The following is a 14389-nucleotide window of genomic DNA, read 5'->3' as shown; positions in this document are numbered from 1 at the left end:
ACTAAATACAAATTGAAACAATTTGTAAACAAACTGCAAACAAAGTAAAAATGTTTCTTATGCAGACAGGACACACTAGAAATAAGAATGAAAACTTGGTCAACTCAGGACAGTAACAACAAAAACTATGTAGTCCAAAAAGTTTTATTACTTTCAATTACTGGGTGAAGAAATACCTTCTTTTAAGAATCTTTTTCTTGATTAAAAAGAATCAGAGATCCTGGAATTTAGTTTAGATGGAGCAAGTTACATCATTTCAGTTTATTTTAGGACTCTGCATAAACAGTTGATGCATAAACAGTTGATGCTTTCCTGATGTTTAGCAACTGTCATAGCCAGAGATTGTTAACAAACATAACATCTTGTTAACATCAAAATATGAATTTCACATAAGGGATTCCTGCATCTACAAACAACTGCAGTTAAGTTAGAGAATCTTGCCCATTAACACACACAAAAAAAATTGGTTTTAAGAGTACCAAGCACTAATTCTACCCTGTCTCTTCAGAATTTGGACACTACTGGACAACTCTTGCTGCTAAAAGCATCCTTTGATATGAGTTTTGGCAATATAATATTCAGACTCTTAACTAAGGGATGAAAAGTATTCCGGTATGGAAATTTCACATGAAGGACTCAAATTAAGAATGTTTACCTCAGCATTTCCCAAAGAAAATGAACAGATTGTTTTAGTCCTAGTATTTTTTACCAATATTAAAGCAGTCAAGGATCAGCCTTCTCCTAAGAATAAGCAAATAGTGAAAGTTCTTTGTAGAAAAAACCTAAACTCTTTATAGGTTGGCAATGAGAAAAATGTAATCATGTGCAATTATACAAAACAAGTGGTTTGTGAAACTTAAGTCTCTTCTAATTTCCCCCGGGGCAAAAAACAACCAATCCAAAAAAACACACACACAAAAAAAATCCAACGCCCTATACGGTAGCAGTATAAAGGATGGACTGAAGAGAAAAGTTGTGATCCACTACCCCAGTGAGTTTGGAGCACAGTCCATTTTGGGAAACAGCATTGTTCAGTCAATACCCACTGAAGTATTTATTTTAGTTCTCTTTACAAAACAGTAATCCCACATACACACCTATGCACACTCTCTCCCCTCCAACATTCCTTCTTGAAAAGAGGCAAGCAATTATTGTAAAAACGCCATATAATATGGTTGAAGTAATGGGTATGAATGAACCCAAGGTAAAGATATGGCTCCTTACGAGGCAGGTTTACTTACACACCAGCACTACTCAGCTTAAAGAAACCACAATTTACAACTTAAAGACAGTCATGTTAGTCTCACAAGTACACATTGATGAGTAGAGATTTAATTTGTCTCATACCTTGCTAGTAGATGCCTTGTAAGTTGTCTTTAATTTCTGAGAAAGCTGACTGGTACTATGACTGGCTGTTGAGACAAATAAATTCAAAGGCAGATATTTCAAATACAGTATTAGCTTGTTTAAGTAACTGGTATTAATTCCCTTCAATAACATTTTAAGTTTTGGCCAGCAAAGTACAAAAAGTGAAGTTTAAAACAGTGGTTTAGGATTCTTTGTGGCTCTCTTACCTTTTGTTTTCAGCTGTCCTTTGCTCAGTTCAGCTCCATCAATTGTCTGTCCGTCACCTGCTAAACGCTCATTCAGTGTATCGATCTCTCTACGCACTAACAGAACCAAAAATTCACATTATTACTAAAATTTAAGTATCATTAACAACATCATTAACATACTATTTAAGAATTGTTATGGTTAGTAAGTAATCTATTTTATGATAAGGAAAGGAAAAGAGATCAACTGCGATTTTATAAAAGCAGGTCTCACCAAGACAAACCAAGACCCATGCTGAACTTTCCAGAGATCAACCTTGACCCAGATTCCAAGGAAAGTATGGGTGGCTTCTAATTACTCTCACTAATAAATGAGGCTAAGGATTAACAAAACAGCTTCTGTGAAATGCATGGCACATCTGTATTGAATTAAATCCAACAGAAGAAAACTTGCAGCATCATAAATATTTCGGCCACAGAATTAGTATTCCTTTCTCCACAAAGGTTTTATTCATCACCAAATAGCATCCCCCCCGAACGCCTGTCCACTGTTAGTTTCACAGGAAAGGCAGTGCACCAAATGTATATTATTTGTACTTTGAAATATATTTTTTAAAAGTGTAGAATGGCACCTACATTTTACATGCAACTGTTTTAGAAACACTAAATAAGACAAAAATATTTTCATTGCACATCAGACAAAGCATGTATATGTAACAAGATTACACTTTTCTGTCAACTACGAGTCTCACCGGTGCCATTTTAACACAAGAGAGAATGATGGCATTGATGAACAAATCGGATACTCATAAACAATCTCCAGTGGCTGGGTTGGCTTAAAGTTGCTCAATTTCATTTTATAGGAACATTTTCGGTGGCTTAAAGATTTTTTTCTCAAAATCTGGGCTGATCTTTAAAGTGTTCTCCTCACGTGAAATCTTACTGAGAGGCTTTAACCACGCATTTTTTTGCTGCACCTGAGAAGAAGTGTAGGCCTGTCTTTCACAAATTCTTTGGACTTCTTTTAAAAAAGTCATTCACTCCCAGGTTTGGAAACATGGGAGAATGTGACAGAGCAGCAGTATGACTCTTGCCATTCTGAGAATGAATTCTCAGTTCTAAGCACTATAAAAGCCAGTTTACACTTCCATGCCACACTCAAGTACTTGAAATAAGCAAGGCAAGATTCTCTTTCCTGTCTTCCTACTCACATAAATCCAAACTTTCATGAACCATAAAAAATGTGAAAGAGAAGTAAACAAAGAGAGAGGCTTGTAGTTACATATGACTGAAACAAGCAGGTAGATACAAGAATTGCCTGAAAGGACTAAGACTGAGGTCTGGAAGGGATTAAGAAAAGGAAAAAAATAGAAATAAGCTGCCCTAAGGGAAAGGGACTGTACAGTTTTTCTTTGTACAGTAACTGCAACACTAGAACAAAAAATAACAGACTGAATATGAGAAGAGAAAATTTTAGAAATTGTCAGAGGGGTATAAAAAGATCACAAAGGCCAGGAGTGAATTAGAACTGTGAGGCAGAGAAAGAAGATGAAGAAACAGAAATGGAATAGAAGAAAAATAATCATACTCTGGGGGCTACAAATCCACCACTTGTTTTCTGACAAGCATTTCTGAAAGTTGGGCAAGGAAACCCTACTTTTTTTGCTACCAGGCAACTTCTCAGCAGGGGGCTGAGAACTCAGTTGTGCAGATTGTCACTAAAAAATGTGTTCTTTTGATAATAGCCTTTAGCCAACACAATCTCAGGTTTTAAGAGAATAAAAAACCAGCACATTTTGAAAAAGCAGGCAAGAATGGCCTTTTTTTTTTTTTAACACAAGTGTTTGGTTTAACTGTGGGAACAGATTAGGTGTGGAAAAAAAAATTGACTTGGAGCCAAATCAGACAGATTCCACAATTCAGAAGCCAAGCTATGCAACACAGCTTCCAAAATCCAGCAAGGGAAATTGAGCAGAGGCTTTACTGTATTACTGTACGGGCTTGTGTTACTTAACTTTGGATCCTCTTACATCACCTTGGATCACCTACATTATCAGACAACTGCACTGTCATTAAACAAATAACACCTGGAGTTTTTATCTGAGTGCTTGACTTCAAATCTCATGAACAGCTGCAGGAGCTGGTTATGCAATGTATAAGCAGGATGATACAAACCCACCCCAGTATACACTTTTTCCAGCAAGTCGCCTTTCCAATTTTATTTACTAATACATCACATCATTAACCTGTAAGCATAGAACAAAGCCACAAGCTTCAAAGGCAAAGGAGTTTCTGCCACGTTAACATGGTGTCCACCAGAGCCTACAATGACAAGGAGAGAGACCCTTCGCTGGCTTTGCCCAAGAGTCAAGAGGGGTGACACACATCAGTTCTCTCTGCTTGTGCCAAGGACTAAGAAAGCAATTTTTCTGAAAAGGTACAAACTCCATCTTCAGCTACAAGTTCAAAACAATACTTAAACTCCCCACAGAAAAGCAACGCTAACTGCACTACAATACACAAGGTAAAGCTTTAATTAGTGCTACTATGTACTAAATCCAAACAATCCATAAGTTGCCAGAAAAAATAGATACTCACATTCCAAATTTTCAATATACAGGTTTTCAAATTCCCGTTCTATTTGCCCAAAAAGTTCAAGGAGTGTATTCCGGACAGAAGATGGTAGCTTAGAATCCTAGGAGACAAAATATTGGGGTTTATAATTTTCTTTACAGATATTTTATATAAATTGCTCTTCAATCTTAAACTGATTTTAACAGTTCTCTCCATGTCCCAGCAAGAAATTAGAACTACTGCTAGAGTAGAATACAAACCAAAAATCTCTGTGCATCATAGGATTATTCAGTTTACATATTTTTTTTCTCTTTCAAGGGACATCACCCATAGGTTTTGGGGATTTTTACCTAGACAAAAATTACAAAACCAAGATATATGTACACTTCATTTAAAAAAATAAAAGGTGGAAGAAAAGATTCAATATACTGTCAAGGTGTTTCCAGTTCAAGAAGAAAAAATACCTTTGATTAGCAAAGTAATTCAGAAGTTGACTATGCAGTAAGTTAGGAAGTTGTCAACACAACACACCAAAGCTTGAGACAAACTAACCTTTTAAATGCATTTTTAACATTTACCTACTTTTGTCACTAACTATAGGCAAGTGTGAAGAAAACTGCAATTTCTAATCCTTCCCTCCCCAGATATTACTCAAGCATCTCTTCTTCACAGAAAGTATTTTGAAGCACATTCACAGCACAGGGCTTATTTGTTTTCTTCAGCATAACGACACAGCAATTCCAAGGTTCAAAAAACAAGTACGTAATAAAAACTAACACAGGATTTAGATGATCTGAGCTCACCATGCAAAAAAATTCTACTAAACCTGTTCTATTCTTCAGTTGCCTGTTATCTTACTGCACTTGTTATTTACCCAGGTACCCAGCTATAAGCTCTTTTGAAAAGAAGTTTTCAGGCTTTACCGAGCCTCACCCTGACAGTGAAAAAGCTCAATTTCTCCTTTGTAGCAATCTAACCCATTATCTCCAAATTAAATAAGAGAACAGCTTTTTACTGGACAAACCTGTAAATAATACAGCTGTATTCAAAAACCAAGAAATACATGTGTAAGGAAGTAAGTTAAAGAATTTAAAAGTGAATTCAATAGGGCATTATGTATTATCAATATACCAATGGTCATCTATCAAATATGCAGGGAATGTGCCCATCTACTTGCTAGAGAGCAAAAGTATGTAATTTCAAACTCTTGAAATCATCAGCTATGAGCAAAAAAAGAAAACTGAGTCAGTTTCTGCCACAGCCCAAACTACTCTTTTAAGTCCAGAAGTACAGAAGCAGCATTACTAGAATGGGAGTACCAGTGTTGGCAGAGGAAATCACCCAATTTCAAGAGAGCTTCAAGATTCAATGCAAGCTCAAGGATGATTATAGCTTGTTTTGTTCTTCAATGTTCCAGCAATTCCAAATCAAATGGAATTGGCTCCAATCCTATGTGAGTAAATTGGAATGCGTGCGCATTCCAGTCACCAGAGAGCGGCAGCAGACCCTCCAGAATTCCATCCCGCCCATGCCTTTCTCCATAGCCCAGGTAACTGTCCTCAGGAACAGCCAGAAAGGCCTTTCATGATCCCGATTTTATAAGTTATTTCTGAGCAGAAACCACTAACAGCCATGGCACAGAAGACACTTGCTTTGTGCACAATTCAGTTTCACACCAGTTTTGCAGCTGGTTTAAGCCGTGGCACTGGGCTGAAAGAAGTGGTACCACACTCCTTATGCCCCCCCAGATCATTCCTTTCTGCATCTTCATCTGCCTCGCCTTTGAGAGGGTACTTTTGTTCACACATTTATAGACAATGAAAATACAAAACATACCCAAATTAAAACCAACTTGAAACAAAATTGTTTAAATACTAAAGAAATGAAACGCTATTAAGAGAGACACTTAAGTTAGAGGAATTGTTTCTAATTCAACAACCCAATAATTTTATACATCAAGGTTATGAAAGAAACTAACTTATCCTACAACTTTGGAAACCAAAAAGGAGATGTAGAAAAGTTTTACAGTCCTATTCTCAAAATCTGAAAGCATAAGCAAATCTAAACTTGTAATGAAATAACCAGCATAGTCAAATGCATCCACTTCCTTTATTCTCTTTAAAGTTGGCATTATTTAAATTAGCTTATTAAAATAGCATGTAATAATGTTATCTGTTTATCTGCAAAAGCACTTAGCTAGATCTCATGCAGTTTACAGCTCCACTGTGAAAGGGCATTAATACTCTACTTGTTAGAATCTGCCACTGGTTGTTCAAGGTCAATGAAATTAAAGATGGCAGATAAAACATTTAAAACATTTATGTATCACTTAGAGTTTCCTAAGAAATACTAAAATAGCCTGAAATTTTAGTGTACTAGGCAGAAGCGACAGCATGTCTTGACCTCTCAGCTGCCATTCATTCCTTTCCTGAAGTAAGGTTGCCATAGGTCCCAAATGCATGAACAGTTTTCTATCCAAGTATTTGCATTCTCAAATCTCCAGATGACTGGAAGTAACAACTTGGGCTCTGTTAGTTCCCAGAAAAGTAATGCTATGATTTACTGAATAATAGATTCAACTAAAAAGAGTCACTGAGAAGACACTCCATTTTCCCTTCAGAGGATCTGCAGACTCCAGAGTGAGGTTTCTCACAGCAAACACTAGTAGTGTTTTAAACCATCTCTCTGATAGAGTTTTGCATCATCTTTACCAGGCCCACATTAACGCTGTGTAGTTAACTTGACAATAAATAGTCTTCAAAGGGGTACTTGCTTATCTTTGCCATCACTGCTTCACACCCTTCTGGCAGAAGCCTTATCTAATCTCAGAATTGTTAGGTGAAACATTCCAAGTCCAGACTGCACCCACTACATAGACTGACGTGATTAAGAGAAGCTACAGAAGGCAGTGGGTGCTGTTCTTTCCCTTGAGTTTAATACACAGAAGAGCACACCTTCATTTGAGACAAATAAAAAATAAATAAAGAAAAAGCCCTACCCAAACAAAAACCTGAGTTAGCTCACACCTCTGTCAAGCAGGCACTGTTTGTTTGCTTTATGGAAAGGAATGCAGAACAGCATTCCAAATAATATTTTTCCTATTAGAGTCGCCATAAGAATTATTTTGGTTTATTCATATTATTCCAAATTCAAACTTAGGAAATCAAGAAACAATCTTGAACCTTTTTTGGGGGGCGCAGAAGGTTGCAGTGAAGTAAACAGGCTGTTTCTTTGTATTGCTTTATGGGTCTGTGTATTCATGGAAGAATACACACAAGCCCATAAAAAGGTTCAATCTCAACATAACCTGAAACACCATCAACATCCACATCAATGGTCTCCGAAAGCAGCGAGCACTTATAAGCAACAAAATCTGCTGTTTCTGCAGCTTTACTGGACCTATTTAATTACTTAAGTTTGTTTATTTTCTCCCCACACATTAAAGAAAACACACATTAAAGTTACAAAGTTGCCCAAGCAGCATCACCTTACCTGCCCTTCCAACATGTCTCTCTGCAGTCCTGCCCGTTCCTGCTCAGAACTGTTGGTTCTCCGGATGGAAAGACTGTGTGATTTACGTTTTTGCTTTGCTTGGCGAGCAGATGCACAACTTCCACTTTCTATTGGCATTACTTCAAAAAAACAGCTTCACAGAGGCTCCTATGATAAACTAAGGACAAGTATTACACATCACAAAGTGCTCTGCCAAACCAACCACAGTTCAAATTTTTTGTTCTCAAAATAGAAATATTTAGTTCTACTAAACTTTTGAGTTGTTTGGGTTGTCATCAAAAATAAGAGATCCCTCTTACTTACATTTATTCTTCAAACAACATTAAGTTAAAAACCATATGCAGACTCATAAATACAGTGGAATCACTTCTGCATTGCTTATCTGTTAGCTAACAAACCTCCACAAAAGGAAAAAAAATTCCACTTCCTTGCTCATTTTGGAGAACACCAGCAGAGAGAGCCCCAAAATGCTTCCAGGAAACAATCAATATGCATACTAGAGTTCACTGAAATGCATGCAAAATTAAAACCCAGCTGGAAAATGAAAGCAAATAGACATGGTAATTTAGGGACACTGTCAGGTTAAAAATGTATTATTCGACATTAAGTGTTACTATACACAATTTAACAGACGTCCTTGTTTACTCATAAGCAAAAATTAATTTTCAATATGGAAGTTCTGAAAACTATTTTCTGCCATTTTTGGCAGCTCTCGGTTTCACTTTCTTGATAGTGAAAGTGCCCATGAACTTATGAGAACAGTGAAAGTGCACCTGACTTAACAGGTTGCTGTTGATGTGGCTCATTTTTGTCATCTTGTTAAAGCCAAATATATGCATTTTATTATCCCTAAAAACATCTGACAGTATCACCAATCAATATTACCATGCATGATCTACTGCTGTCCCCTGTTTAAGAAAAATCAAATTATGTTTCATTTATTGCATAAACGTGGAGAATATGTTCTTTATTGTCAGAATCTTATTTTTTACAAACATTTAATTACAGGATTTTTTTTAATTTAAACCTGACATTCAACAGAAATTAATTTTTGTTTCATGAGGTACCAGTTGTTAAACATTCCAAATGTTTTAGGACTGATTACTCAAAATTTTTCAATCATGCAAACTGAGAACAAAATAAAAATTCATTCTCCAGCATAAATGATTTCTGAAACAACAATTACAACTTAAAATAGGTGCAACAGCCTGCAGAGAAATAGGAGAGCAGAGTTGGCAAAGCTAACAAGGCAACTGAGCTTCCCTTCAAATAAGTTGATCAGAGAAAATTTAAACCAAACCCAGGGCCAGTTCCAGTTTAAGATCCACCAACACGCTAGGAATGAGCACCATCACTATTAACAAGACCAGGCATTAACCAGTTTGGGGTTTTGACATGGTATTTTCTGCTTTTTAACAGATCATAAAGCCAAGGAAAAGCATACCTTACTAAAAAGACAGTATGCATCATGAATAAAAACAGCTTGAAATCTCCTTTGGGTTGTACATCACAAAATGAAAATGCATGAAGATATAAAAATTTATATTAAGATGTATGAAGATATAGAAATTTATATCAAAATGAGACTAGATTTAGTTAAGGTTTTGATGCCCATCCATCCTCATTAAAAAGCTTGATATTTTAATTAGCTTTTGGAACACCTGAATTACAGGAACCTGACACTAATTCCACAGTGAATCTAAAATAAAATTCAGGTTGCACCAGTGACCTGTACTGTACTAAAATGATTTTGTTCCTTTCCTCTGGACTGCACAGTTCTCCACTGCACCTAATCCCATCAGAGTTTTTTATGTGTGATTAATCAGTAGTAACTAATTAGCTTTATTCACAAATTAAAGAATAATAGAAAGAACTACCATCGGGCAGTTTCTTATTTGCCTAGATTTCTTTATTCACTGTGGCTAGACTCCTCTATTGTAGAAAGATAGGACCAAAGTTAAAAAAGCTCATCCCGCAAACATTTACTGCCAATTTTCTGGGCTTCACTAAGTATCTTCCTGTTCATGGACATATGGTCAAGAATTAGGAACAGGTTTTCAGTGCTCATCACATTTCTATTTCTTTTCAAAATAGGATCAGATCCCAAACACGTGTATATTCTCCCCTCTTCCACCCTACTTCCTATCTGCCTTGGGAACCTCTTTTTCAAGAGCTTTCAGTTATCATTTTCTGCAATGTTCAAGATTACTTTTTAAGGCCTAAAGCACTAAATTCTGCGTGCACACACAGACATTTGTTAAGAGTTTTATATCTATACATACACATAACTACACATAATCCCATAAACCCATTAATAGCATTTTACTTAGGATCTGGGGGGGAAAAAAAGCCTATTTCTAATCCCTGCCAGATATGGCTCCTGAACTGCAATTATTCATAGAGATGTTCATGTGAGTTATGCCTTACCAGGCATTGTTTTAACTGTGTTAGTTTCCACTTGCCTTCTCTATCAAGCTACTCCATTTTGAAGGATTTTACCATGAAATACCCTTTTCTGGATTGCTTCATAAAATCATAAAATTATTTGGGTTGGAAGAAACCTTTAAAGGCCATCCAGTCCAACTCCTCTGCAATAAGCAGGGACATCTCCATTGGCATCAGGTTGCTCAACCTGATCTGGAATGTTTCCAGGGATGGGGCATCCACCACCTCTCTGGGCAACCTGTGCCCATGTTTCACCACTCTCACCATAAACAATTCTTCCTTATATTTAATGTAAATCTACGTCCTTTTAAGTAGATTTACCATCACCCCTTATTTTATCGCTACAGGCCCTGGTAACAAGTCTCTCTCCATCTTTCTTAGAAGCTCTCTTTAAGTATTGAAAGACTCCAATAAGGTCTCCCCAGCAAATCCTCTTTTCCAGGCTAAAAAATCCAACCCTCTTAGCTTTTCTTCACAGGAAAGGTATTCCAGCCCCCTGGTAATTTTTGTGGCTCTCCTCCGGACCAGTTCTAACAGATCCACGAACTTGCCTAGGACTGGCTTTCTGGGCTGCAAGCCCACATTGCTGCATCATGTCCCATTTTTCATGCCCCCGTATCCCCAGGTCCCTCTCTGCTGGACTGTTCTCTACCCATTCACCCTTCAGCCTACACTGAGATTGGGGATTGCCCCAGCCCAAGGTGCAGGACCTTGCTCTTGGTCCTGTTGAACTTCGTGATGCTCGCACAGCCCACTCCTCAAGCCTGTCATGGTCCCTCCGGGTGGTGTCCCTTCCCTCAAGGAATGAACTATGCCACTCAACATCAGCACGTACAGATTTGGCAGCTATACATTTTAGCACACAGAATTTAAAGGGACACAGTCAAATGCACAAGATTACATCTTCACATAGTGAAATTCTCACATTAACTACACAACAGTTTGTACTTTCACAGCTTGTGAGCAAACGGAACGTTTTAGGCAGGACACACCTCCATCACTGTCTCTGTTTGGTAGCAGCACTTCACCTGCAGCCAGTGTCACTGCCAGGGACTGCCCTCTCCTCATGCACCAGCAGGACACATCCCTCATGCACCGTTCTGGAGAGAGCAAGCATGCACGCTGTTCCCAGGCTCGGCAGGAGGGTGCACACAGCCACAGCAAAGCTGAAACCAAAGAGGCCACAAGCATGTGCATACAGAGGATGGGAAGGAGACACCAAGGGGACCAGCTTCACTACCTTTAATATAGTCCTGAATTCCACCAAATAGCCTTACAAACTTTAGGTAAGGGAGCAATAATTAAGGGTTTTTAGAGCCAGGATGTAAAGTAAGTTTAAAAAAAGTGACAGTGTCCCTTTAAATGTTAACTTCACTTTGACAATTTCGGAACTATTTTGACTCTAATTGTAACAGTCAGAAGCTATAGGTTTTTCATGAGTAGATTTCACAAAACAGATCCTTGGCAATATGATGCTAAAAAAAATAAGGTGCTCATTTCTAGCAATTACCTGATTCCCCTTATTATGTAAGGTTTTCAAACAATGAAAATTACCTGTCCAGAATATCAGTGTCATGTTACATATCCTATGAAAACCATATTAAATATTGATTAGTAAAACAGTCAGTAGTATACAAACCAGTCACAGTCTTTCAATTTCTTTAAACTTTTGTAGTTAGAACAGCCAGATGACAGGAAAGGGGGGCAAGGGAAAACATCAGCTCAAGTCTAAGCACCAAATCTCAGTCAAACAAAATAAGAAAAAAGTGCTTCAAAACAACTCATTGTATATTATGTCAGATGTAGTTAATCATGACTTTTAAGCGTTCCCAATGGGTCCTGCGAAGAAAATTTCACTAAATTCACTTTCCTTTTCTACTTAGTAATACTACAAATAGGACGGAAAAATCATCAAGAACTGTTGGAATCTTCTTTCCTGAATCGAACGAAGCTGAATTCACAAAAGCGAAAAATTAGCAATCAAGAGTAAAAAAAGCTGAACAAAAGTACTTTCTGAGAAATAAAAAGGGGAGGGAGGAAGTGTTCACTATTGCTAAACTATATTCATTAAGGGTGGCAGTTCACAAGTTCACAAGTACTATATTATCAAAAAGTGAGCTTATGAGACATATTGAGCTCTTCTGCTCAATCATTTTGGAAAATGCTACGTTTGCATAGTGTTCCTCACACAATGATCTGTCAAAGTCTGGAGAGAACCCTTCTGATAAAGTCAATGAGCACAAGTAGGGGAAAAAAGGATGTCCTGGAAAACATCTAGACCACAGGTGATTACTACTTGCTGAATGCAAAGATATTTCAGTATTTCAAACATTTCAATTAAACTCACAAGATATGTTACAGTGTGTTAAATTAAAGTTCCGCCACCTACCTTTCTGTAACAGATGTTACCATGTATTCAGTCACAGGAAATACTTCAGAGTAACAACAGCTAAGAGCAGATGTGTATCCAATTACTGTTTTAGTCAGCTACAACAGAGAAACGGCACTAACGAAAAGTGCACACACTGGCCTTACCAGACTTAAAAATTTACTGCAGGAATCAACTAATTCTACTTGCTTACTTCTGCTCTTGAACACAGAACAGGAAAACTGCTGAAAGGAAAGAATTCCTGGGGTATGCATGTTGCTGAAGCCAGGGAGAAAATATGTTTTAAGATGTGTCAGAGCACAGACATAACAGCCACAGCATTGCATTTCCTTTTTTGTTCATTCAAGACAACACACAAGTCTGTAAAGGGAAAGCATCAGGAAGTTTCAGCAACATCTTACCCTAGATCTCCCTACTCCATTTTGTTTAGAGTTTAGAAATAGTAATACTTACTATTTAAACGATCGTGTCAAAATTTAAAAAAAAAAACAAACATACAATTTTATTGTATCTGTGTGCTTTAAAATCTCTTAGTCCTATGTCTCTCATTTTCAAACATGGCTTAGAAGAAAATGTCACTGTTTACTACATAAAACACAAAGGCATTTTTGCAATAGTAATTATTGTCTAGTGCAGCATTAAAACCTTATGATACAAAGATCCCCATTAACATCGGGCATGGTGGTTGGTTTGGGGTTTTTTCCAGAAAGCGGGGAGAGAAAGGAGAAAGAGGAGAATGATTACAGTTATTAAGTTCCTAATTGCATGTAACTCAGTTTGACAGCATTATTCATGAGTTAAGGGAATTTAAGTATCAACATACGCCACTACAATCTTTATTAATATGCAAAGAAATCAAATTTAAAGGAGTAAAACTTCCATTTTGTGGTCTTCGGTGAACAATTTCCTTCAGTGATGCTGCATATTCAAGTGCCATTAATTCAATGCAATCCCCAAGAATACAGCACACCTGAGAAAAACCAAGCTAAACAGACTGCTTTGTAAAACTAGTTGTTTGGCTAAAGGTAAATATTTAGGAAACAAAACCATTCCAGATCATCACAGATGATACTGGAACCACTAATGAGTGTACTCAAACCTTGTGGAATCCACTCAAGCATTACATTATTGATTTTTTTTCTAAATTTAGTGCAGCATTCTTTCAAGTGAAACTGGAGGTTCCTCGAAATGTAAAAGGGGAAAGCAAACATCCACCACTGAAGATGACAACCTCCTTTCAATAGAAAACAGAGTAAAGAAGCTGAACCAATGAATTGTAAGTACTTTATACAGCTGAAATCAACAATAAAAGCTTTAACACATTAGTAAGTAACTACCCTAAGCAAGCTTCTAACACCAACATCAACATGTAAGCCAGCCCAGTTTTGCTGCCAGCAAGCTTTGATCTTGCTAATTCAACTGTGTCAGCAAATGCTGCAATCACACCAAAATGCAGACCTAGCCTGCCATACAGTCAACTAAAGCAAGAAATGGTACTCTCACCATACAAGCTTATATTAACTAGTATTAGACAACTATAACTATCAAACTTGCATTTTTTATTTCTTTTTTTTAGAATACAGAAAAAATTTTCCTGAGTCCACTAATTATCATCAGACTAAGACCTATTCAGTGAAATTGCTGATGTCCTGAAAGCTTCCCTTTGAGACCTGTGCCATGATGCTCACTGAGGATGCTCACTGTTTCAAATACTTTAAATGGTACAGGGTATGATATAATCTTATTCAACACTAATTAGTTACCTATGAGTACATATCCTGCCTTTTTTATTTATAGGTATTGACTCACTGACTTTATTGAAGAGTTCAACAGACAGCATCACATCCTGCTAAATTACTGGTTAAATCCTAAACTATGTTTGAAGGCTACTTTATTTCCTTACCTGTTTCACAGC

General features: G+C 37.1%; 1 protein-coding gene across 4 annotated transcripts in view; it reads right to left on the bottom strand.

The window, feature by feature from the left end:
• WDR37 (WD repeat domain 37) overlaps nucleotides 1–14389 on the bottom strand; it is a 45290-nt gene that overhangs the window by 28289 nt on the left and 2612 nt on the right. Inside the window, exons 2-6 of one of the 4 annotated variants that reach the window (XM_017819409.1) lie at nucleotides 11640–11671; nucleotides 7620–7797; nucleotides 4152–4248; nucleotides 1575–1670; nucleotides 1348–1412 (exon numbers count right to left, since the gene is read on the bottom strand). In XM_017819409.1, coding sequence (XP_017674898.1) covers nucleotides 1348–1412; nucleotides 1575–1670; nucleotides 4152–4248; nucleotides 7620–7757 — 396 coding nt within the window. In that variant the 5' untranslated portion in view covers nucleotides 7758–7797; nucleotides 11640–11671. Of the gene's footprint in view, nucleotides 1–1347; nucleotides 1413–1574; nucleotides 1671–4151; nucleotides 4249–7619; nucleotides 7798–11077; nucleotides 11151–11639; nucleotides 12004–14389 lie in introns of those variants that run through there. The other 3 variants (XM_017819410.1, XM_017819412.1, XM_017819411.1) reach the window with 3 other exon arrangements.

Source organism: Lepidothrix coronata, unplaced genomic scaffold (assembly GCF_001604755.1).
Source record: "Lepidothrix coronata isolate B3197 unplaced genomic scaffold, Lepidothrix_coronata-1.0 Scaffold74, whole genome shotgun sequence".
Taxonomy (NCBI): domain Eukaryota; kingdom Metazoa; phylum Chordata; class Aves; order Passeriformes; family Pipridae; genus Lepidothrix; species Lepidothrix coronata.
The sequence above is the reverse complement of the archived record's forward strand: the minus strand, read 5'-3'. Positions and strand labels throughout refer to the sequence as shown.